The sequence below is a fragment of the Xyrauchen texanus genome, chromosome 9 (assembly GCF_025860055.1).
Source record: "Xyrauchen texanus isolate HMW12.3.18 chromosome 9, RBS_HiC_50CHRs, whole genome shotgun sequence".
Classification (NCBI taxonomy): Eukaryota; Metazoa; Chordata; class Actinopteri; order Cypriniformes; family Catostomidae; genus Xyrauchen; species Xyrauchen texanus.
This window is the reverse complement of record NC_068284.1, coordinates 30,206,550-30,232,492: the sequence shown is the minus strand read 5'-3', so window position 1 is coordinate 30,232,492 and position 25,943 is coordinate 30,206,550. Positions and strand designations below refer to the sequence as shown.

General features: G+C 37.8%; 1 protein-coding gene and 2 non-coding genes across 7 annotated transcripts; all 3 read left to right on the top strand.

The window, feature by feature from the left end:
- The first annotated feature begins 1,023 nt into the window (after window positions 1-1,023).
- Window positions 1,024-24,653, top strand: puf60a (poly-U binding splicing factor a). Of its 5 annotated transcripts, XM_052134808.1 has the most exons (14): window positions 1,025-1,085; window positions 1,982-2,067; window positions 3,450-3,510; window positions 4,143-4,238; window positions 10,259-10,348; window positions 10,519-10,587; window positions 10,889-11,050; window positions 11,153-11,245; window positions 11,389-11,602; window positions 11,910-12,100; window positions 12,386-12,442; window positions 17,354-17,465; window positions 20,395-20,642; window positions 23,947-24,653. In XM_052134808.1, the coding sequence occupies exons 4-14, from the start codon at window positions 4,158-4,160 to the stop codon at window positions 24,244-24,246; spliced, it is 1,617 nt and encodes a 538-aa protein (XP_051990768.1). In that variant the 5' UTR covers window positions 1,025-1,085; window positions 1,982-2,067; window positions 3,450-3,510; window positions 4,143-4,157; the 3' UTR covers window positions 24,247-24,653. The 5 variants fall into 5 exon arrangements, with proteins under 5 accessions (XP_051990770.1, XP_051990768.1, XP_051990771.1 ...); XM_052134810.1 differs by lacking the exon at window positions 1,982-2,067 and having other exon boundaries at window positions 1,024-1,085; XM_052134811.1 differs by lacking the exon at window positions 3,450-3,510.
- Window positions 5,434-5,571, top strand: LOC127649862 (small nucleolar RNA SNORA57). The gene has a single exon (XR_007971349.1). It is a non-coding gene; the product is annotated as a small nucleolar RNA SNORA57 (small nucleolar RNA).
- Window positions 10,677-10,812, top strand: LOC127649861 (small nucleolar RNA SNORA57). Its single transcript, XR_007971348.1, has one exon. It is a non-coding gene; the product is annotated as a small nucleolar RNA SNORA57 (small nucleolar RNA).
- Window positions 24,654-25,943: the final 1,290 nt, after the last annotated feature.

Genomic DNA, 25,943 nt, shown 5'->3' with positions numbered 1-25,943 from the left:
TTTATTCAAGATTTATTAGATGCAGAAGGGAACTTTTTATCTTATAATGAATTTATTAATAAATACAGTTTTAGAACTACAATTAAAAGTTATCATAAAGTATGTAAAGCTATACCCACAGGTTTGTTAAGAATAATTCAAAGTAGTTTATCTGATCCTGTATCTAGGCCTGTTTTTTCTCTGCCTTCCTTGAAAATTTGTAATTTGGAACTAGTTGATAATAAGTGTAGTAACAAACTTATATATATATAGTGTTTAAACATATTATCACTGGCGATTTTCAGTGTTATTTTCTAGGAGATGTTGAAGTTTCAGTAAGAGATAAAGATCCTTGTGTTTTCTGTTCTTTCTTCCCTGAAACACTTAATCACCTTTTTTTTTCAATGTGAATTTACTTCACAATTTTGGCTTGACATATATAACTGGTTATCAGTAAAAATTGAGACAATTCCTCCTATTGTTCTACAAGATATCGTTTTTTTATAAAAACAGTTTGAATCCCCAAATTTCTGACATGGTTAATATGGTATTGTTTCTGGGTAAATATCATATTCATACATGTAAATGGAAAAAAAGCATGCCCCCCTTTAATTTATTTTTCTGTGATTTTGTGAAATCATTCCAGAGCTTCAAATATTTAAAAAAAGAAAATAGAAAGATCTTTATATTTTGCTATGTCAAAGTATTTGTTGTTTTAGTACATCATTGGTTTGTGTTTTTATGTATGTATGTGTATGTGCATATATATGTATATGTCTGTATGTATGTATGTATGTGTGTGATATATATATATATATATATATATATATATATATATATATATATATATATATATATATATATATATATATATATATACATCTTAATAAATCTTACGTCTTACGTTGTTGAATGCTCCCTTTTTTGTTTTGTGATGTATAATTGCAATAATAAAAAGTTTAGTTATTCAATGAGGGTCTTACGGCCAGAGGCCGGTCTGCGACACTGCATCTTCTCGCGAGATTTCATAGTTATCCTCGCCTCGGCCGTGTGGACGTTATCGCTGTAAGGTGTGCTCAATGGCGGTGGCTGTTTCGGCGGTGAATGTAATTCATTTTTATTTATCTTTTTTTAACATAAACCCATTTACATATTTCAGGTGTTCATTTCGGACATAAATATCATTTGAAACCGAATGCAATATATATGAACAGTGATTTGGCTAACTAGCCTAGCTCACCGTGAGCGAGATTTTCCCCAAGGCCTGCTGCAGCTGCGTGTCTTTTTTGTTAAAACCCCAGTGATTTACAAGGAGATTCGGTTGCTTGTGTCTTTTCTAACGGCTATGATTTGAACGAGCCGTTATATCAGTTTATTGTTCTATCAGTATCTTAAACATTTGCGTTTACTCGCTTTCTGCATTTGTTTCGGGAGCTAACGTGTTAACCCATTCATAACGTCCTCCATGAGTCAACTGCACCTCTGCTGCATGGCACAAGAGAAACTACCTAAATGTTAAAGTATAATGTGTTTTAAGCCACTAAACAAGGCACATTCCGGTGCAGTTACTCGTCGCTTTTGAAAAAGTGCATCCGCGGCGCATATCTAATATAATTTTGTGTTTTACGTTTCACAATAAGGAGTTATGATCTGCGAGAACGAATGGAAAAGGGGATACATAGTTGTGTAAGCCCCGTCTCCAAAGAATGCTGCTTTTTGTAACATTGGAGCCAGCGAATTTGCTGAAATAATGTGTGCTAGCCAAACTGTTATTCTAAATGGAATTAGGTGAAATAAATCAGAGCAGCCCTCCTAAATGGTTGAATTGGAGCCCAGTCTGTGTTTCGTGGTCAGTACCAATGTTTTGCAGACATCTCAAAGACTTGTTATGTGAATTTAGGCAACAACAAAAAAATCATAATAAAGGTGCAAGTTCCCCCCTGTTAATTTGGAAATGACGGAATGTAAATGAGTTTACTGAAACCTCTCTCTTTTCTTATAGACTGTGTTTTGAACAGTAAAAGCTCCCCATATATAATCTCACAAGTAACCTCACAACAAGACACCCCAGTGGAGAGCAGGCGCTAGGTAAGGGCCCTTTCCACTGCTCATCCGGAACCCACACTTCCCTTTGTTATGAAAGGGGTTTGCAAAGGACTTTCATGGTGTCACTTTCCCTTAAATTATTAAGTGGAGTATTTCACATAGCCTAATAAAAAAAAAAAAATACAATGGTCTCTGAAAGCAATAGTGGTTTAAAGCTTGGAACAGCTGTAAACTAAAACTGACGGCGAACAAATTCCAAGTAGATTTTAGAAAGTATCAAAGCAATTCACTTTAAGGGCACCTTGGATGGTAAAGATGGACTTTTTTATTGGCATATACATTATTTACAATACATTTTCACTATCTTGTCAATCTTTATTTTTCATCCAGGCCCTTGCCTTCTTACTTTTTGGAGGAGATTAAGCAATGTGCATGTTTTTTTGCAGTAATGTCCATGGAAATAATTTTATTGTCAGTCCATTAAAGGGATAGTTAACCCAAAAATGACAATTCTCTAATTTACTCACACTCATGCCATCCCAGATGTGTATGACTTTATTTATTCTGCAGAATGCAAAGATTTTTATAAGAATATCTAAGCTCTGTAGGTCATTATGATGCAAGTGAATGGTGGTCAGGCCTTCAAAGCTCCAACTATGAAATAAAGTCAGCATAAAAATAATCCATAAGACTCCAGTGGTTTAATTAATGTCTTCTAAAGCGAGCCAGTTGATTTTGGTTGAGAACAGACCAAAATGTAGCTCCTTGTTTACTGTACATCTTGACAGCTCTCCTCGGCGATCATGATTTTAAGCTCAGTTACACTTCTTATAGCACCATCTAGTGCTCAACTCATGTGTCAACACAAGGAAGTGTAATCAAGCTTGAAAAATCATGATTGTGCCTAGAGACTGCAATGATGAGATGTACACTAAAAAAGGAGTTATATTTTGGTTTGTTCGCACCCAAAAACAACTGGATTTCTTCAGAGGACATTGATTAAACCACTGGAGTGGTATGGATTACTTTTATACTGACTTTATCTCCTTTTTTGGAGCTTCAAAGGCCTGATCACCATTCACTTGCATTGTTATGGACATACAAATCTGAGATATTCTTCTAAAAATCTTTGTGTTCTGCAGAAGAAAGAAACTCACACATTTGGGATGATGACAGTTTTCATTTTGGGCTGAACTATCCTTTAACAGTCATTGCCACAGAACAGTAAATATAAAGTATAAAACCTTTGGGCATGTCACCCAGGGCTTCATGTTTCAAGCGTTAGAGGATAGTCTTTTTCCCTGGATTTGGATGTCAGTGATCTTAAATTGTTTTCTCCCTGTCCAGTTCTCTTGTTCTAAGTAGGTTTGTGTTTTTTCTTTTTCTTTTTTGTCGTTTCTCTCTATGTGTCGTCTGTGCTGTAGAACATATCTATTGACTGTACTGTATTTCCAAAGCCAATGGCAGGAGTTCATTTAAACAAAGGTACTTACGTTTTCTCTTGTGTAGTATTGAATAAGAGGTCTCACATACTTAAGCAAATGCACTCTAAGGACATACAGTATGGTCCCCCACTGACCGACAAGATCAAGTGATTGTTTCCACTGAGAGAAGTTGCCATGTGCTATGAACGTACGGTTTCCCTTACCATATTGTGAGAAACATGTAAATAATTGAGAATATACAGAAGGCTTGATTCATTATCAACTGCACATAATTATGGCCTTTCAGTTTAAAATTTCTTGAAAGCAAGAACAATACAAGACTGAAGGCGTCCAAATTGTGCTGAAATGAAAGCAGTTTTTAGAGCAAGGTCAAACTTACATAGATCTCCTTTGTAATGGCACAACATTTGAAAATGAAAATTCCAGATCTTGCAATCACTTGCCTTAAAATTTTTGTCAAATCACATTGTATATTAAATGCATAGTTTATACATCAAAAGATAAATGTTCAGGTATAATATATCACAAATATAATTTGAGTTTGATCTCAAACAGGACGTGATCTTAATGTTGTCCAGTGTGTATTGCAGTCCAGGGTGTGCATTAAGTAAATGTGAAGTTTCACTGCAGCTTACAAACATCTAGTCTTACAGATTCCTGTGCTTTGTGCAGGGAGGTGAGGCTCTGATGATGGAGAATGGACAGAGCACAGCCTCGAAGCTCGGCTTGCCGCCCCTCACACCCGAACAGCAGGAGGCACTGCAGAAGGTGAGACTTTCCTCAGATACACTGCCTGGCCCAATAAAAACCCTGTAATATTTTGTTGGACTGCATTTCGCTTTGATTACTGTGCACATTCCTTGTGGCATTGTTTTGACAACCTTATTCAATGTCACAAAATTTATTTCTGTCTAGAGTTGCATTCATTTTTGGCTGAGATCTTATATTGATGATTGGAGAGCACATCCCAAAGACTTTCAATGGGGTTAAGGTCAGGACTCTGTGGTGGCCAATTCATGTGTGAAAAGGATTCCTCCTGCTCTCTGAACAACTCGTTGAAAATTTGAGCCTGTTGAATCTTGGCATTGTTGACCTGGAATATGCCCGTGCAGTCAGGGAAGAAAAAAAATCCATTGACGGGATAACCTGGTCATTCAGTACATTCAGGTAGTCAGCTGACTTAATTTTATTGCCGCATAACGTTGTTGAGCCTAAACCTGACCAATTGAAGCAACTCCAGATCATAAGACTGCCTCCAGAGGCTTGTGCAGTCTTCAATATGCATGAAGGGTGCATCGCTTCATGTGCTTCATGTTCATCGCTTCATGTGCTTCACTTTGGAGTAGGGTAAATCTGGACTCATCAGACCACATTACCCTTTTCCATTGCTGCACAGTCCAATCTTTGTTCCCTAACAAACTGAAGTTGATTTTTCCTATCAGCCATACTAACAAGTGGCTTTCTTGTGGCCACGCACGCAGCTGTTTAGTCCCAATCATGTAAGTTCTCATTGCATTGTTCGTGTGGAAATGCTCTTTCACGATTAAACAGCCGTGAGCTCTACTGTCAGTTTTTTACAAGCGTTTTAATGATCTCCAATCGCGAGTATTCAATATTTTTTCTGACCACATTTCTTCCACGAGTCTGACGGTTCACCACGATCCTTCCAGGATTTAATAATTTGTTGGATAGTTCTTAACCCAGTTCCAGTGATTTTTGCAATCTCCTTTGCTGTTGCTTGATGCAGGCCAATGATTTGCCCCTTCTGAAACACAGTGACATTTTCTACAACCACGATATACTTCTGACATGGTTGTTTAAGAAATGAAAAGCTACGCAGTGTTCAGTTAGGTCTTAAAGGCCCATAATCTTGAGTATAACCGTATTGTTATACCTACACATTTAGCTTGAAGCAACACATCCCAAGTTTTCCATTTTTGGAACCTTTGGTGTTCTCTTTCACGTCCTCCAGCTTTATAAGCATGTGTTTGCTCAATGCACATGTATGTAAGCAGTGGACAAGAGTAAAGCCAGCGCTATGCCTTCGGTACTAGTGGCATTTGATTATCTGCTAGTACTATTCTCAATTGCTGGTACACTGATTTTTAAACAGGGATGCAAACTGCTCACCTTTCAGCTAAAGTCACCTTTTCTGAACCTAATTTTCTCATTGTTTAGTAAATCGTTCTACATATTCCTTGTTCATTTGAAAGCGTTACTATAAGCTTACACACTTATAAAAGTCTTTAAATAAGACTTATGATTTTATGAATCAGAATTTATGTTTACACATGCGATTAAAGTAAGTTTTCTTAATCGCTATTAACGCATTTACCGTTAATACAGCTTAAACACTGGTGTGATGGGCGGAACCTTTGTATTGTGTCCACCCAGAGTGAGACTGATGGACACTTCACAAACAGACTGTGCCAGAGCCCTTCTACCAAGATGAGCCTTCAAGCTTAGCATAAAATAGCATAATGCAGCGGTCCCATTGACAATATGTCACAACACGTTAGTTGACTTGTTACACTCTCTCCAATGATAGTGCCGCCGCGGTCTCAGTAAATAAATTAATCTCTGACAGTGCTTTCCTCTCAGTGTTAAAATGATTGAGAAAGAACCTCTTAACACGATTTGATGTACAACAGAAGCACAGATGGTAGTTGTGATGGGCTGAAAAATTTGATTTCTATGTAAGTCACGTTTTAATTACCACAGAAGCACATCAAATCTTAACTATCACCAAAACGCAGAATGGGACATTTTTGTTTGCAAGTGCTTTTCATAGTGAGTTCAAACCGATGCTGGTGTTGCCGCTTTGACACAAATCATGAACCCAACTTCACGGTGGCTGTAACAAAACAGGGATTTACCTTTTCTTTAGTGTGAAATATAGCTGTTTGTGTATACAGGCGTATGCAGCACCCCTGACTATTTCCATTTATAAATAATTGGGTGTTTGGATCAGCAATTTCATTTTGATCTATCAAATATCTGAAGGACACAGTAATGTTTTGGTAGTGAAATGAGGTTTATTGGATGAACAGAAAATGTGCAATATGCATCAAAACGAAATTAGACAGGTGCATACATTTGGGCACATCAATATTTAGTTGAGCCTCCTTTAGCAGAAATAACAGCCTCTAGATGCTTCCTATAGCCTGTAATGAGTGTCTGGATTCTGGATGAAGGTATTTTGGACCATTCCTCCTTGCAAAACATCTCCAGTTCGGTTTGATGGTTGCTTAGCATGGACAGCACGCTTTAAATCACCCCACTGATTTTCAATGATATTCAGGTCTGGGGAATGGGATGGCCATTCCAGAACATTGTACTTGTTCCTCTGCATAAATGCCAGAGTAGATTTTGAGCAGTGTTTTGGGTCGTTGTCTTGTTAAAATATCCAGCCCCGGCGTAACTTCAACTTTGTGACTGATTCCTCTATATTATTCTCAAGTATCTGCTGATATTGAGGTGGAATCCATGCAACCCTCAACTTTAACAAGATTCCCAGTACCGGCACTGGCCACACAGCCCCACAGCATGATGGAACCTCCTCCAAATTTTACTGTGGGTAGCATGTGTTTGTCTTGGAACGCTGTGTTCTTTTGCCGCCATGCATAAGGCCCCTTGTTATGACCAAATAACTCCATCTTTGTTTCATCAGTCCACAGCACCTTCTTCCAAAATGAAGCTGGCTTGTCCAAATGTGCGTTTGCATACCTCAAGCAACTCTGTTTGTGGCGTGTGTGCAGAAAAGGCTTCTTCCGCATCACTCTCCCGTACAGCTTCTTCTTGTGCAAAGTGCGCTGAATTGTTGAAGGATGCACAGTGACACCATCTGCAGCAAGATGATGTTGTAGGTCTTTGGAGGTGGTCTGTGGGCTATTTTTGACCGTTCTCCCCATCCTTCGCCTTTGCCTCTCCGATATTTTATTTGCCCTGCCACTTCTGGCCTTAACAAGAACTGTGCCGGTGGTCTTCCATTTCCTCACTATGTTCCTCACAGTGGACACTGACAGCTTAAATCTCTGCAATAGGTTTTGTAGCCTTCCCCTAAACCATAATGTTGAACAGTCTTTGTTTTCAGGTCATTTGAGAGTTGTTTTGAGGCCCCCATGTTGCCACACTTCAGAGGAGAGTGAAAGCAACTTGCAATTGGCCACCTTAAATACCTTTTCTCATGATTGGATGCACCTGTCTATGAAGTTCAAGGCTTAATGAGCTCACCAAACAAATTGTGTGTTCCAATTAATCAGTGCTAGGTAGTTACAGGTATTCAAATCAACAAAATGACACTGGTGCCCAAATTTATGCACCTGTCTAATTTCATTTTGATGCATATTGCACATTTTCTGTTAATCCAATGAACCTCATTTCACAACCGAAATATTACTGTGTCCTTCAGTTATTTGATAGATCAAAATGAAATTGCTGATCCAAACACCCAATTATTTATAAATGAAAATCATGGAAATTGTCAGGGGTGCCTAAACCTTTGCATACACCTGTATTAAAAGTTACAAAGCACAAAGTCTATGCTAAAGGGAGTTATTCTCTCCCACTTAAAACACTGCTCCTGAAATGCCTGGTTTGCTGTCCAGCCATTATTTCCATGACATAGCTACGTCACTATGTAACACATTTCATAATGCCTGCCTCAGGAATGCGCTGTTCAGGAAGCCTCATGAGCTGAAACTCTGTTATGGTAAGGGGCGTCACATATCCGACACACGCTCTAAGTGGTTGGCCAATCAGAGCAGACTGGGATTTTCGGAAAGGGGGGTTTTAAAGAGACAGGAGCTACCACAGAGCGTTTCAGACAGAGTGTGAAAAGAGGTGCTGCAGCAATGTACATTATCATAAAAATAATGTGTGTTTTGAACAATAAAGCATGCAATTATTCTAGTAGACCCCCAAGATAAAATTAGGATCATGTAAATGAGCATAATTTGGGCTCTTTAAGAAATGCAATGCACATTGCAATTTTTATGCAACCTATGTGGGGGCTTATTCTTACAGTCAAACTCTGATCAGCCACAACATTAAAACCACCTGGCAAATATCGTGCAGGTCTCCCTCGTGCCGCCAAAACGGCATCAACCCGCATCTCAGAATAGTATTCTGATGATATTCTTCTCACCACAGTTGTACAGAGTGGTTATCTGAGTTACTGTAGACTTTGTCAGTTCAAACGAGTCTGGCCACTCTCTGTTGACCTCTCTCATCAACAAGGTTTTCTGTCCACAGAACTGCCACTCACTAGATGTTTTTTTTATTTTTATTTATTTTTATTTTTTTTTTGGCACCATTCAGATTAAATTCTAGAGACTGTTGTCCATGAAAATCCCAGGAGATCAGCAGTAATGGAATGAACCACCAGAAATACTTAAACAAGCCCATCTGGCACCAACTTTTGTGTTGAGAAATATATAATCAGAATGCTATTCTGTGACGTGGGTTGGCTCTGTTTTGGCAGCACGAGGGGACCTGCACAATAATTAGTCATGTGATCTGTGTATAGTGTCACATTTAAGCACTTAAAATCTGCGATTTAAAATGAAATCACTTTATTGTCACACGACCATATGCACAAGTGCAACAGTGGGTGAAAATCTTGAGTGCAGTTCCGAGCAACATAGCAGTCATGACAGTGATGAGACATAAACCAATTTACAATAAACAACATATTTACACAACAAAATTTACATATCAAATGTACACAATTACACAACGCAATAATAATATACAATGTACAGTAAACAATACGCACAATGTAGAATACACGTACAATAAAAAAAGTATATAAAGTGTCCGAAGGTGTGGCAGTTCGCACCACCCTTTGCAGGGCTTTGCGGTTGTGGGCGGTGCTATTGCCGTACCAGGCAGTGATGCAGCCAGTCAGGATGCTCTCTACAGTGCTGATGTAGAACCGAATGAGGACGTGGTGGGTCATTCCAAACTTCCTCAGCTGTCTCAGGGAGAAGAGGCACTGGTGAGCCTTCACAACGGCCTCCGTGTTGACGGACCATGTGAGTTCCTCCAGTAATGTGGACACCGAAGAACTTGAAGCTGCTGACTCTCTCCACCGGTGCTCCATTTATGGTGATGGGGCTGTGTTCTCTGTCTTTCCTCTTGAAGTCCACTACAAGCTCCTTGGTTTTACTGATGTTGAGGGAGATGTTGTGCTCCTGACACCAGATTAACGACAAAAAAAATATGCAACTAATCGTGATTTAAAAAATTATAATAATAATCGACTGACAGCACTACTTTAAATACAACAAAAAGCTTTAAATACAACAATCAAATTCATTGAAAATATTAATCTGGAACACCTATGACTCTTAAAGTTTTTTTTTTTTTTTACCTCACGAGACTGTTTAAAGTTGAAAGTCATTCTCATTGAGGATTATGTATGCACTTTTGTAAATTTTATATCTGCACAGTGTAATGGACATAAGCGCAGACTGTGACAGTGTTTCTGCATTAGAAGCGTACAGCTAGTAAACGTTTTGATGTTTTCAATATCTCTGCAAAATCTAAATTACTTCCTCATTCCAAAACTCAGAAATGTGGAAAAAGCTCTATTGATATTCATATTTTCAAATAATGACCTCTCCCATTAAGAGTTGAAAATGTTAGGTGACTTAACTGAAGAATTTATTTTTTTCTTAGAAGAGCCCAAGCTATTCATGGTCTTTGAATAATTTCTGTACCCACACCTGCTGAGATGGTTATGTAACTTTAGTGGGCTTAATTGTATTATCTCCTCTGGATTGTAGGCAAAGAAGTATGCAATGGAACAAAGCATCAAGAGCGTTCTGGTCAAACAAACCCTTGCTAACCAGCAGCAACAGCTCAGTAACCTTCAGGTAAAACTTCCCAAGATAGTGGGAAATTTATTTAGTATTGTAACACTAATCATTTTGAAAGATGCCACTCAGTGTAATAATCACAATGTGATGTGATAACAGAAACTAGCTGTGCAAAGCAGCTACATAACAGTGATGATCTTACCAGGATGATTTGTTTTTCCTGACAGCTCCCTAATTCCCTTCAGATGGCTTCATTAACAATGGGATTTGGAGATCCCCTCTCACCACTACAGTCTGTAAGTAAACCACTGTGTCAAAAAGGTTTTTCATTTACTTTCATTTCTAGACCATTTGTAAATAACTGTTAGTAAAAAATGGCTACTCCCCTCCTTTTCTTGGCATACATGTTGTTGTTCAGTACTCATGTGTGTAATGTATGGAGGTAAAGAAATCCAGTGCTATGTCTTCGGTCCCAGCATGTTCATTGTCTGCTGGTTCTATCCTCAATCATTGGAACAAGTATATGTATTACAAAAATCGATACTGAAAAATGTCAGTGTATGGGCCCCATCTGATCAATTGAATTGTCTGTCACAGGTTGCAGCACAGAGGCAGAGGGCACTAGCCATAATGTGCAGAGTTTATGTTGGGTCCATCTACTATGAGCTAGGAGAGGACACCATCAGACAAGCCTTTGCTCCCTTCGGTCCCATAAAGAGTATTGACATGTCCTGGGACTCTGTTACATTGAAACACAAGGTCAGAATTAATTCAAAACTGTCAAATGTTTGTAAATGAACAATGTATTTTTTGTCTATTTATCTTAACTGGTGAGTTGCTTCTTTTTTTTTCTTTTTGCAGGGTTTTGCATTTGTAGAGTATGAAGTACCAGAAGCCGCACAGCTCGCTTTAGAACAGATGAACTCTGTCATGCTGGGTGGTAGAAATATTAAAGTAAGTGATTTGTTTGAATGAAGAAGAAAAAAAACAGGTTTACTTCCAAGTTTTTGAGGATTAGATTTTTCTAAATCATTCAATTACTGTTTATTCAACATTAAATGTATGGTTTTTTTTGGTGTTTTAACTCTTGCTTATAGGTAGGGCGACCCAGCAACATCGGGCAGGCTCAACCAATCATAGACCAGCTAGCCGAAGAAGCACGCGCCTTCAACCGAATATACGTGGCATCCGTGCATCCTGATTTGTCAGATGATGACATTAAGAGTGTGTTTGAGGCCTTCGGAAGAATCAAGTCCTGCATGCTTGCGCGAGAGCCCACCACAGGAAAGCACAAAGGCTATGGCTTCATAGGTGAGCTGGCAGCAACTTTACCCATTCGGTTGAATATAAATGTATCTGACTGAGAGCAGTCAGTCATGGCAGAATGCTGTTCTCTACATGTCTCACCAGGGGATAGAGAAGGGTGGGGGCAGGTTCCTCACATGCTTTCATAGTAAGTTTTTGTTTCTGTTGTCGTTGTTTTCTTAGGCTCTGTTACGGACATTTGTGCCATAAGTACCCACTGGTAATTACAAAGTAACTGTCTCAGAGCTCTGGTAGATTTATGCTGAGTCTTCTTGGAGGCTGTTGAGTCTTAGTCCTTTTGTTTCCCCTGTAGAATATGATAAGGCCCAGTCTTCGCAGGATGCCGTGTCCTCCATGAACCTCTTCGACTTAGGTGGGCAGTACCTGCGAGTGGGCAAAGCTGTCACGCCTCCCATGCCCCTACTGACACCAACAACACCGGGCGGCCTGCCCCCTGCTGCCGCCGTAGCGGCAGCAGCTGCCACAGCCAAAATCACAGCCCAGGTGAGCATTTTCACAATTCTATCATCTATTGTTAGTCAGGGAATGTGTGTGTGTGAGTGAGCAGCTGCTTCCTTTTGGCATTTATATCCTTCCTTTTTAAAGTAAGACAGCATTTTATTTGCTCAGCAAGGCTAGAGCAGGCACTTGGTGCTGTATGTGAGGGCTTGATTTGATTCAGCTTAGGCATTGACTGGCATGAAGACTCAGTTATGTTACAGCATTACTTATTTGAGACCGAGCTTTTACATGCAGAAAGATAACATAGCATGTAAACTCCAAAAACAGATGGCATGGAATCTGTCCCAGCCGGAGAATCGGACAGAAGACTTCCTCAACTGTCTGGTAAATCCTTCAGGAAATTCTGTTCAAAGCACGCTGGTGCCTTTTTGTTTTGTGTAGTATATAAGTGTGGGGAATAGGCCTGTCGCGATTATTAAATAATCGTCTGATTGTGGTTATTTGAGAACAGTGTTTTATTGTGCACTGCAAATTCCAATCACATTTTACTGTCCAAATAAGGGAAATTTAAGCAAAATATATAAATGCCATGAATGGCGCATTTGTGTGACTCATTCAATTGAACTTTGGCCGTTTCACTGAGAGTAGCTCTTATTAAACTCTTCTGATGCACGCGTATCTGCGGAGATTCGCACTAAACATCCGCAAACGATTGTTTGTCTATGTACCCAATGTACACTTTGGTTGTGTCACATCTCACTAGTTTTCAGCAGCTGTAGTCATAAATGCTGTGTCTCAGGATCCCTGCATTCTGTTGTGCCTAGTCCAGCTGTAATTCAGCACAAGAGTGCATTGTCTGTGAAAGGCTGGGTTGCCAGCTCCTTTCTTTAACAGCTAGAGCGCTGACTGCCCTCTACTGCTGCAGATATGCTAAAACATCAAGGTGGTACATCAAGGCTGAACTGCTATGATGTTAGGAACTTTCCTTATTGTTACATTTACGTAATGGTTAGGAACATGACTAATTTTGTAAATATTTGTTAGTGTTATTTTTCATAAAATTATTCAAAAAATAACTGTAAATGTAAAATGGACAAAGGCTAACATTGACTAAAGAGGCATATTTTAAATATTTGGAAATATTTTGATATTTAAAATATTAGTTTTCATGTCATATGTAGGCCTGTTGCAATTTATTTATTTATTTTTGATTATTAAATAATCATCTGATCGCGGTTATTTGATTGCGCACTTCAAATTCCAATCACATTTTAATGTCCATATAAGTGAGTTTTAAGCGACTATATAAATGCCGTTAACCAAGTGTTTGTGCATCTCATTCTGTTGAACTCGTTTCACCTACCTGTACAGTGGACCCAGAGCTGTTCATGAATTGCATGTGAAGATTAACTGCTCTCAAGCACTCTGTTTCCTGTGCCAAACTCCAGCATAAGTATAGACGATGTATAAACTTATCTTAAACATTAATAGTGGACGTAAAGCACTCCGGTTTGACTTTTAATTTAACGATCTTGTAATGGCAAATGTTCCTGAATCCTGGCCATTGCGGGACCATTAATTCATACACCCAGTGTTAATGACACCCAGAGCCCACTTACTCAATTTCTGTGAAGATAATAAAAAGAAACACAAATTCAGTGGTCTTCCTTCGTGAGAAATATTGTCTCGTGGGTTAAATTGGAGGGACTTAAATTAATGTGAAAGGATTTAGGACAGAAAATTTAACGAAAAGATATATATTTTTTGTATTTATATATTTTTATCCTTAAACGTTACCATCAAGTTTTAAAGCTTTAAAAGGGAATCTTATATCCCCATTTTATTTGATTTATATATTTAATGTTAAATATAAAAAAAATGACACTTTATGGTGTATGAAACACACATTCACCTTAAGAAATTTGACAATTTGTTGAACAATTAATTGTGAAAGCCTTAAAATTGACAATTGTCATAATCGCAAATATTTATTTGACAATTAATCAGCCAAATTTCATAATCGTGACAGCCCTAGTGGGTAGAGACTTGTCTTCAGGACATCTCATTAACAGTGATGCACATTGTTTTCTAGTGTGCTTGATAGAGAATATTTATTAGACAGGCCCATTGTACTTGATAGTTGATTGCAGTTCCAGCTCCAGGTGACTTTAACTAGCACCTCTTCCAATATTTTTGAGCCACATTATGCCTTTTATATGAAATCTGGTTTCTTGACCAAATAAGTAAAATTAATTGGACATTAAGTGGACATTCTGGATGTGAGCTTAACCCATAAGATTATTCATGTTATTATTAATTTCAATGGGTGTGACTTTAATATTTTTATTCTGAGATGGCCATTTTTGTTTTAAATTGTGGATTACCTCACACTTGGTGAACTTTTATGTATGTTACATCATAGATTAAAGTTGTTGTATCATATAATTATAAGAATATGTTTTAAGTCTGTATGGTCAGTGATGTAATTGTTCTGTGTTGTCTCATGCTTGTTACTCTAAACTTTAAATATATATTGTGTAAGCAGTTAAATGCATTGGTTTATTAATGTTATTTAGCAGTCTCTAAAGAATTGTAATTGTTAATTCAGTTAATTACAAAAAAAAATGTAATGATCAATTTAGCTTTTGTCACATGTTCTTGACCTTTTATTTTCTGGTCTTGGGCCTGGTTGCATGAAAACGCAGCATGAGAGGTAAACACAGCCACTTTATAAGGGTAGACAGCTCTCCAATTTTCCCTAGTAAGTTTTCAGTTTATTTATATGGTGCATTTCGTACTACATAGGTTTTAAGCAGATTTACAGAAAATAATGCCTTAATGCCCCTAGTGAGCAACCCAAAAGAGATTGTGGCAAGTTAAAAAACATCTGTAAAATGTTTGGGTAGAAGAGGGAGAAAGATATTGGTAGAAACCAGTCTCAGCTGGGGGATCCCATCCTTCTCTGGAAAGGCACACATTACAAATAAATGTACATATGCCAAGTATTGTCTAAACCTAATGTTCAATGCTGGTTATATGGTTATTGAATGAATTATTACATTTGATGTGTTTGAAAGATAGTGATTACATTTGAGAGAGAGATAGATTGGTGAAGATGAAGGATTTTGTAGTCTTAAAATTTCAGCTGTTAGCTTTTTGGCTGATTAATTCCCAAAAAGTAAGATCCTGAAGTGCTTGAATGGTTTAAAAGGATAGTTTACCCCACATTGAAAATTATGTCATCATTTGCTCATGCTGTTATAAACCTATATGACAACTTCTGTGGAACTCACAAGATGACGTTGGGCAGAATGTCACCATTCACTTTCAATGTATAGAAAAAGGATGGCTAACAAAAGAGAAAGCCAAATGGGTTTGGAATGACATAAAACTCTTGAGAGCTGCCCACTAGGTTTTAGTTAAGTCCAAGGAACAAAAACATTAAGATAATTAGTGTTTACTTAAGCTTTAGGGACAGCTGTGTATGCAGCACATTGCCTTGAAAAAGTACTCAACTCAGTGCAGTTTTAAAAATTATTTGTTTTGTGTGTCAGATTCCAAATTAGAATATATTAAAGTATGGCTTTTTTCCCTGCTGATACACTGTATTCTAAATCATGACACATGTCCAAATCAAATCAAGGGAAATAATTGTGGAAAAGCACAAATCTGGGGAAGGATGCGAGGCCATTTCAAAGGCAATGAACATAACTCGGAGCTCAGTGCAGTCCATTATACAGAAGTGTAAGAAATATGGAACTACATCCCCACCCACCAAGAATGTCACTTGACAGAGAGGCTACTGCAAAACCAACCATCACTCTGACTGAGCTACAGAAGTCTGTGACTGAAATAAATGTCTATGGCTCAATAAATTAAAAACTATTGCGCAAAAATGGTCTGTACAGAAGAGTGGCTAGGATGAAGCCTTTGCTGAAAAATAAAAAGCACATGCTTGCCCGTAAAGACTTTGCAAAACGTCACTTGAAAGATACTGCAAAGTTCTTGTGGTCTGTTGAGACTAATGTAAAACCTTTTGGCTTATACTAAACTGTATGTGTGGCCAAAAGCCAACACTGCAAATCAGCCACAAAACACCATCCCCACAGTGAAACACGCTGGTGGTAGCGTCATGTTATGGGGGTGCTTTTCAGCAGCAGGGACTAGCAGTCTTGTGGAGATTGATGCGATAATGAACACTGCAAAAACACTTGAGATTTTGGACAAAACCCTACTCCCCTCTGCCAGTAAGTGTAAAATTTGGAGGAAGTTTGTATTTCAGCAGGACGATGACACAAAGCCATAGCAACACTGGAGTGGCTTTAAATTAAGAAAATTGATGTCCTTGAGTGGCCTTGCTAGAGTCATGGGGCCGGATTCATGAAACGTTCTTAATGAGACATTTCTTTAAACGCACCCCACCGAGAGCAAACCACATTATAGCGACCATGAGGAGATTACCCCATGTGACTCTACCCTCCCTAGCAACTGGGCCAATTTGGTTGCTTAGGAGACCTGGCTGGAGTCACTCAGCATGCCCTGGGATTCTAACTAGTGAACTCCAGGGGTGGTATTGGTCTGTGGAAATATCTTAAACTTAGTGTCCATCGCCAATCCCCAACTTACTTGGTACAGCTTGAACAATTTTGCAAGGATTAATGGGCAAATATTACTCCCATCACGTTGTGCAAAGTTGATAGAGACTTATCCAAAAAGACTGATGGATGTAATAGCTCCAGAAAGTGGTTCAACCAAGTCTGAAAGTAGGAGGTTGAATACTTATTAGATTGACATTTCAGTTATTGTTTATTTTTATTTTTTTATTATTTAATGCTTAATTTTCTTTTTATTAATATTTTTATTTTTAGCAACCATTGCAGTGTTCAGTGGTTGGGGCTGAGTACTTTTTCAATGCACTGTAACTGAACATGTTGACAATAATTTTGATTGTCAGTGGTTGTGATATCCTGGATGCTGGAATTGTTTCTTTACCTAATACCACACACAAATATCTAGTACTCTTGGAGGTAGTAGTTGTTTGCTTTAGGAAATAATTATATATTTTATTGCTTATTACACATTGCTTACCAAATTAACATTTCCCTGTAGTCTAAAGCTTGAGCTGCCAATTTTTGTGCAGCTGGCCCAAGGCTTGTCTGTGTGTGCAAAGGTTTGTGTTTGTCTTGCCTCTTGTCCCGTCCTGTCTCTTGTTTGTCCTCTTGTGTTGGTGTTGTGTGTGCTTTTAACGGGCGCTGTCCAGGCAGTGTTCCTATATGTCCCACTCTGTTCTTCCAGGAAGCGGTTGCGGGAGCATCCATCCTGGGAGCGATGACTGCAGGGACAGGCCTGAGTCTGCCCCAGCTCCCTCAGGCTGTTATGGCAGCTCAGGCCCCAGGGGTCATTACAGGTAGGCATATATAGATGTAATCGAAAGGGGTTTATAGTAGTATTGTTTATCATGTGTCAGTACTGTGGCCCTCTGAAACCACTATTTTAGCATATGTGCCTTAACCTCTCATGCTCTGCAGGGTTTTTGGGCTGCCACCTGACATTTTTCACGCTCAAATTTAAAAGCCCCTGTTCACACATACAGTGGACTAATTTCATAAACATTCTCATTTTACAGATAAAACCCCTGAATTAAGAAATGATTTAAATAATAAATAACTTTGTATATGTTTACAATTTTATGACACTTTTTTTTTTTTTATTTTATTTTTTTTATTATGTCTAAAATTTTGAAGTATTTTAAATATTTCAGATCTGTGTCCTAAATTTTCAAGCAAAAACGCTTGTTTTATTCCACTGGCTGGCAGAAAGTACTCACCTTCCATCACCTTATATTGATCTGAAATGTAGGTGGTGCTGTAACAAATTTTAGCACTCGTCCATAGACAAGACTTTTTTGGAAGTGCTGAGAGCGTCCACACTGTTTTGTTAAATATCTTGGCTTCTGAGTTCTCATATTTTTTTGTAAAAAATTTGACAACATTTGATTATTCACCCAAGCAAGCTAACAAACTAGTAATTTCTTTCATTTTAATGCTAACAACCCAAGCTAAGATTTGACAAAGTTTGAGGCTATTTGGGGCTTACATATCAGAGGTCAGGAAAGAAAAGAGACATTTGCGTTTTATGCCTTTATTGAAATACATTTTCACAGATTTTTTTTTAAATAGTTCAAACTTTGGTATTTTGTCAAAAACATAAACTGTACAGTCATTTCATTTGATGACTTGTTTAAGTGCTTTGTGAAATACTTATATAAATTTTTTATATTTCTATAAACATAACCTCTAGGTGGAGCCAATTTGTTACAAATGTTTTCAGGACTTATTTTTTTATTTTATGTAAATAATTGTGTAAGTGATTGGGTTCCCTGAAAAGTACAAATGATACCACATATGCCTAACCTTTGCATACAGGGACTTGAGGGTGTTAAGTGTTAAAACAGCTTGCCATATAGCGCCTCCCCACAGAGTGTAAGTGGTTAAGGCTGATTCACACCAAATGTAAAAATAAAACGGCAACAAAAGGTCTATTCATACCAAGATCGAAACGAGCATTCATCTGGCTAAATAAAAAAACTAATTCACCCCAGTACAAAAGGGTTGGTGCTGATCAACAATTTTAGTGTTTTGATGCATTTTTGAAGATTGCACTTATTTGTAGGTCTGTGTGTGTGTCAAATAAATAGTACTATTGCCTGGCTTGAAAGGTCTTTTAGGAATCCATTTTCAAAATCCATTTTTAACAACAAATATTTGGTCTTGGTCTTAATAGGCCTTTAAAGTCCTATACGTTTTTAGAGTATGTTTGTTCTGCATGGTGTGTTTTGTAAGGGTGGTTGCCTTTTAAGTTGGTTGTAGGTCACATGAACTACACCATTTTATATATTTTTTCCAAAAACAGGATTGTTAGGAACATTTACAGGAGTATGTCTTTTAGATAGATACTTTACTAACACATGCATCAGACTGCCCTTTTCTTTTAATACCCTTATTAAGTCCTTGTGCTCGGCCCTGTGTTTTTTACTTAACATTCAAATTCATTCTGAACACACACCGTAATTTCCTTTTTTAATGTCTCAGGTTAGATTTTATGTGCAAACTCTTTTTCTCCTTCAGGTTTCTGTTGTCTCCTACACAGTTTAACGTGGCCTTTCGTGGGACCTGTCCACTAATAGATTTCTTTTATTTTCTCTTCTCTCCTTGTCCCTCTCTCTTTCTCTATCCTTTTCTCTCTCCTCTCTTCCCCTCCCTGTCTTTATTCTCCATATTCGCCCTGACCATGGCCTCTTAACCCTTCCCCTTTGCTGCACACTGATCAACCAAGTTTGAAGAGGACTGTTTCTAGCCCCTCCCCTCATAAACAAATCTCTCATTCCTATTGGCCAGTGAGTCTCTCAGATCCTGTTGTCTTTTTTGTGAAATTGATCTTGATATGCATCAGCGTAACCATCCAAACATGCGGATGGCCAACTGTTACAAACTGGAGAGGAAAATTACCCTTGTCTTGCTCTCCGTCACATTTTAACACTTGTAGTTTGCTGTGTTGTTTCAATAAATGCATAATATTGTAATAAACAAAATACAAATGCTGACATATAGATGTCATAGAGGCAAGTAACAACACTTACAGAATTGTTCTGGCGGTTTTAATTTTATTTTTTGCCATTGCAAATTAACAAATGTGTAATATCAGTGCCAGAACTTTAATCCTCCATCTGTCCAGCTTTTACAAAGTCAGCTCGTGTTGGTTTGATTAAGTCAACATGCTCTTTTAAACAGTTTATCCAAGACCAAAATTTCAAACTGTAACTCGTCCTAGAACTTTCAAGCTACATCTGTCAAACTCGGCACAAACCTTTCGCCTGTTCTGATTTGGCTTGCTGTATATTTTCTAACTCATCGAACATACAGTTAACCTAACCCATAGACTTACTTATCTCTTGACAGACCTCTGACTATATGGCCTGTGTATAAACTGGAACTTCAAGCATTTAAAATGGTTTTAAACTTTCTAGCATGGCTTTGTGACGGCAAAAACAAACCGTCCTTTTCTATTTTTTAAGAATCATTTTAAGTAAAAATTGTGAGTTGATTTAAGAGTTTTTGGTCCCGTTGCAAACAAAAGATGCAAAGTAGTATAACAATATCCTCATCCTTGTTACAAAAAGGGGAAAATAATGACTCCAACAGTTCTGTGTCGGTCCTGTAGTCTGGGGGAAAAAAGCCTATCTTACACTCAAAGAGAGGGCTTTTATAGGAGTATATTAGGGCTCCATGTATCTCTCAGATTGCTGTTAATATGTTGACTCGTGTGTCTGTGTGCAGGGGTGACACCAGCTCGGCCCACACTGCCTGTTGTGCCTCAGGTGGGCCTTGTGAACCCGGTATTGGCCTCTCCACCATCATTGTCAGCTGCTGTGGCTGCAGCCCAAGAGGCCAAGAAGGAGAAGGAAGAGGAGGAATCGGCTCAAGATGGTACGGGTCAGGAGATGCTCAGTGAACAGGAGCACATGAGCATCTCGGGCAGCAGCGCCAGGCATATGGTCATGCAGAAACTGCTGAGGAAACAAGAGGTTGGTTCTTCATTTATTATTAAAGGGTGCAGTATGTAAGATTCAGAAACCCTTGTTATTTATTACACCTGTGTCCTTTAAGTGAACTGCTGCCAGCTACGTGGTGGTGGTGTAGTGGTCTAAGCACCATAACTGGTAATCTGGTAATCAGAAGGACACTGGTTGGAGCCCCACAGCCACCACCATTGTGTCCTTGAGCAAGGCACTTAACTCCAGGTTGCTCACAGGGGGATTGTCCCTGTAATAAGGGCTCTGTTAGTCGCTTTGGATAAAAGCGTCTGCCAAATGCATAAAAATGTAAAATGTAAAAAATGTTTGTGCTCATGCTAATGACGTAACATACAAAGAGACTGAATGGGATTCACTGGCATCATGCTGACAGATGAGGTAGCATAGTTCAAATTACACAGTTACGATTGTTTTACTACAAACTTTGAGACTATATTATATTTGGTGGATGATGACAGTAGCTGTTTATAAAATAGACTGTACATTTATAAATATGTTGAGATTTATGTGGTTCCATCACAACTGACATTTTTATATATTTATTGATGCGTTATTGTTTTATAATAATAGAATGACCAAGTTGCGTTACACTAATGAATGGGTCTTTTTGCATTATCTTGAACATTGTCTAGCATTCATTTCATGTGTTATTGTAGTTTAGCTAAAATTACACTGATCAGTCCTTATGACATTATATTTCACATGATTTGCAGTTATGTAAGCTAACCTGTCCAATAAGAAGAATGCCAATTAAGGGTCTATTTTGATCCCCAAAACCGAACGAAGATCCATCCAGGAATTAAATGTCCTGCCGATGTACACTCTAGTTTTCGCTCAACCACGATCACATTCCTGCTTAGCCAGGTGGGATTCAGTAGATAAATCATTATTAAAAAAAATTTGGGCTTACTTTTTGGGCTCTGAGTTTGTGCGTTGGATTTTCCCGGCAAAACCAATCCACTCCCTTTACATGAAAATCAGTCTACATGCTTTAATAGGCGACCCAGAAATTCCGGAAAGGGCTCATTTTTTTTAAGTTGCATAACAAGCCATTCACACTGGCAAAAAAAGGCGAATATTACATGAAAATTGTTACATACTGCACCTTTTTTAAATAATAAATTGACCCTAAAATGAAAATTGTCATTTTTTACTCGCTCTCATGCTGTTCCGAACCCATATGATTTTATTTAGTCTGTGGAAGGTAAGAGATTTTAGGCAGTATGTTAGTCTCCATCAGCATTCACTTTAATTGCCTGTATGATTGAAAGTTAATATTTATTTTCCAGAAATAGTTACACCTGAATACAAGTTGGACCTGGTCAAAATCAAGTTGTTCAGAGAAAAAATAAACAAGTCGCATGTCTATCTATATAAGTCTCACTGACAGATTGTATGCGGCAGGCTCAAGAACCTAGCAGCCGCCAAAGTCCCGACTTGCCTTCATCCGCTCAAAAGACAAACACGCTCTTTCATGAAGATTAAATTACGTTAGGAAATACAGATCTCTATGCTTTGTTACTCTATGTTTTATATAAATAAAAAGCTTTCATGGTGCATTCACGTCACATCGGAATTACTGTGATTTTGACATTACGGCTTGTTAACGGCGTATGTAGAGCTCGTAATTACAATTGTAAACTCTGAATTCTATGAAAGCTCCAACTGAACCAAAATGGCAGCGGCCTCAACAGCTGAATGTAGTGAAACATATTTCTGTATAATATAGACAATCAGTTATTATGCCATTGATGCCTGGAGCATTTATTTTTGTTCTTTTTGTTGGAAATATATTATATAATTATCCAGTTCACTGACTGAAATTTTTACTGTGAGTGTTATGAAACTTTTTGTTTGTTTGATAATAATGTTGTGATGGGCAGAATATTTAAACTGGTTGCATAAAATACTTTGTAAAGAAAAAATATTCTGCATTGTCCACATTAAAACACTTCTACCATCTCTATAACCAATGTTTTCATCTGTTTGAATGTACAAACATGATCTTTGGTGTGTGTGTGTCCGCGTTTGAACTGAAGTTCACGCTGTGGCTTTTAAAATGAAATGACGGTTGAGTGAAACAGGAGAATGTGGAAAGTTAGAGCTTTATTTGAACAAGTTAATATGATGCTGTGTAAATGTAGCTGATTCTCTCTTAATTTAACTGATATTTACAATGGAAACTTTTATTCCTTGGATTTTAGAAGAGAGAAAAAAAGGAAAACCGTGAATTATAAATGTCAACGGTGTGAACGTAAACAATTTGAGCATGTTTTAAACGCCATTCCAAAAAGTTTTCTTCTTTTAGTACAACACTCCTTTGTAAACTCCCTTGATGGCTCATGCAAACTCCCATTCCTTCTATTTAATGGTAATGATCTTATGATAGTGCTTCCCAACAAATGTATTCATTCTTGTTTTTATTATATACTGTATGCTACACTTCCATACCGCATTGGTATTCTACAAATTTATGACAAGCCAACTATAAAAACATTGCAAACCCATTATATTAGTTTTCCAGTGGCTCCAAAAGCAAAGGAAACTCACTTTAAAAGACATAATAATGTATATCCATCAAGTGAATTCTTAAGAATTTGATTGAATTTTGACAACAACATTTGTATTTTTTTGTCATGTTGATGTAGAGACAACCGATCATCTTTTCTTTTCTGTACTCACTCAAATATTTTCTGGAAATATGTTCAATTGCCTGGAAGTAAAGGTCCAATCGCTACCTGCATTGTCCAGAAATTTTATTGAATTTCTTCGAGGACAAGAAGGTTGAATTTTTTTTGTTAATGTTTGTCCTCTGGAAATTTTGTATTCATAAATGCAGGTGTAGTAGGACAAAGCTTTTTTTTTAAAAAAAAAGAGATTTTTATTTATAATTATTCACCTTTTAATGTGTATGAGAAATAAACAAGCCTGCAAATTTGCCAAAACTGTAAAAGACCTCTATTTGATAGATGAGTAAAAATACCCCTTTTTTTTCTTTTTTTTTTCTCCTGACTTTTTTCTTTTACTCGTTTAATACAGTTGTATTAAAACCTTTTTTTGTTTTTCTGTTTTTTTATGTGCCTTGCTTTTAATGTTAATTCAATCATATTTAAACTGCCATATTTTTGTTTATATATTTGCATTGTCCAATAAAAAGTCAACGGTTTAAGTCTCTTTTTAAAAAAAAAAAGTTGTATACCGTGAAACCATTACATTCCTAGTTGATGCTCAGACATCGCTTGTGCAGCACAGTAGTGGATAATCTAAAGCATTTTCTTGTACGCTCTTTCCACAGTCTACGGTTATGGTGCTCAGGAACATGGTCGGTCCAGAGGACATCGATGATGATCTGGAAGGAGAAGTAACAGAGGAATGTGGAAAATTTGGAGCCGTTAATAGAGTGATTATTTACCAGGAGAAGCAGGGCGAGGAGGAGGATGCTGAAGTCATTGTGAAGATCTTTGTAGAGTTTTCTGCTGTGTTTGAGATGAACAAGGCCATTCATGCACTAAACAACCGCTGGTTTGGAGGTCGAAAAGTAATTGCTGAGGTGTACGATCAGGAGCGATTTGAAAACAGTGACCTCTCTGCATAGACTGACTAGAATACATCTTTGTAATCTTTTCGCTCCATCTCCCCTGTTCCTCTCTCAATTACACAGACACAGCTGCCAACCACTCTTCTCAGTGGTTCTAGCCTCTTTATAAACTGTAATTATTTTTTATCAATGTTGATATATTATTAATGACCCCTTCTGAGGACAGAGGCAAGGAAATGCTCATGGATTTATTTTGTATTGTTGCTGTTCCTTAATGTGAATTACTGGATGCCCCCCCATCCCCCCTTTTTGGGGGGTTCATTTGTTTAAACCCCCCAACCCCCTGCCACAGATTGGTTATCATTAAAACTCAGTTGCTTTGTCTCCCTCTTATCCCTCAAAATATTCTCCTTTGCCTATGATGCTCATCGTTTCAAATGTCAAGAAGAATAAATTCTTCCAAGTATCACATTTGGGTCTAATGCAGTCTTCTCTCTTTAATAATTTTAATAATAAAAAATAAATAAATTGTTTTAATACAATTTTCTGGAAACTTAAGACTTGAACAGGTACTGTAATTAAAGTGTAATCAGTGGTAATATAACAAAGTGTTCAATATCTTTGCAAGCTGTAATGCAGCCTAAAAATAAGAAGGTTAACCTATTGCACATGTTTGAGTTAAAATCAAACATTGAATGTTTCTTAGAGTTTGTGTAAATTTGTACTTTGGTAACAGGAAAAAAGCTAAAACGGTGAACCTTGAGCCAAATCAACAATCTAATTCATTCCTCTTGTCCATAACACCGGATTCACATTGGCCGCATAGGCCTTTTTTCATACAACAACGGTGGACTGTCACTGGCACTGGTTTATCAGCCTACTTGGTCATGATTGGTTAATATATCAACGCCCTTTTCAAGACAAGTCAGTCCTTTCTGCTGTCATTTTTGGAACGCTCTCGGTCAGCTAATTTCTTTGTAAACAAGCGGCATAAAGCTGTCTACTTGAGTGTGGAAAGACTGACATTTCCAAAATGGTTGGTCAATATTACGATCAAAGAACATATTTAATGTCAGCAGTCAGATTACGCAAAAAATGCTTTTTTTTCAGGCTGGCTAACCTAATGCGCATGCCCGTTCTTGTTGATTGACAGGCGATGTCTGTCTAAAAGTTGATTGTCTCGCTTCCTGTAAGGGGAACGTTCTAATTTCTCCCATACATTGTAATACCAGTGGTACCTTCTAAACTATCTCGGTCTATAAACAACAAGGGCAAAAGTCCTGCAGTTTATTAATTATTTCCTTAAGTTGTTTTGTGTTTGATTGTATGCTGACCAACAATTTGTACTGTCTAGCAGATTAGGTTTAAATATTGCTTTTGGTCTTGAGTCTTTTATAAAGTATCTTGACTGGTTTGTTTTCTACTGCGCCCAGAGTGGCTGGTCCGCGTGAGTCACGCAGCAAAATTAGGCACGGCGCCAAAACTTTGCGCTCACTGGCGCATCTGGGACGCTTCACCTCGCGACTCACGCTTCCAATGTAAAGGGTGTAAATCTGTTAATATGGGCGCAGAAACGAAAACTGCTCACGCCCCGTTTACGGAGGATATGCGAAACCAGCATAAAAGTATAGTTAACCTAAAAATTAAAATTCTTTAATCTACTCACCTTTATGCCGTTCCAGATGTGTATGACTTTATTCTGCAGAACACGCACACATATTTCAGCTCTGTCAGCACAATAAATCTGAATGGTG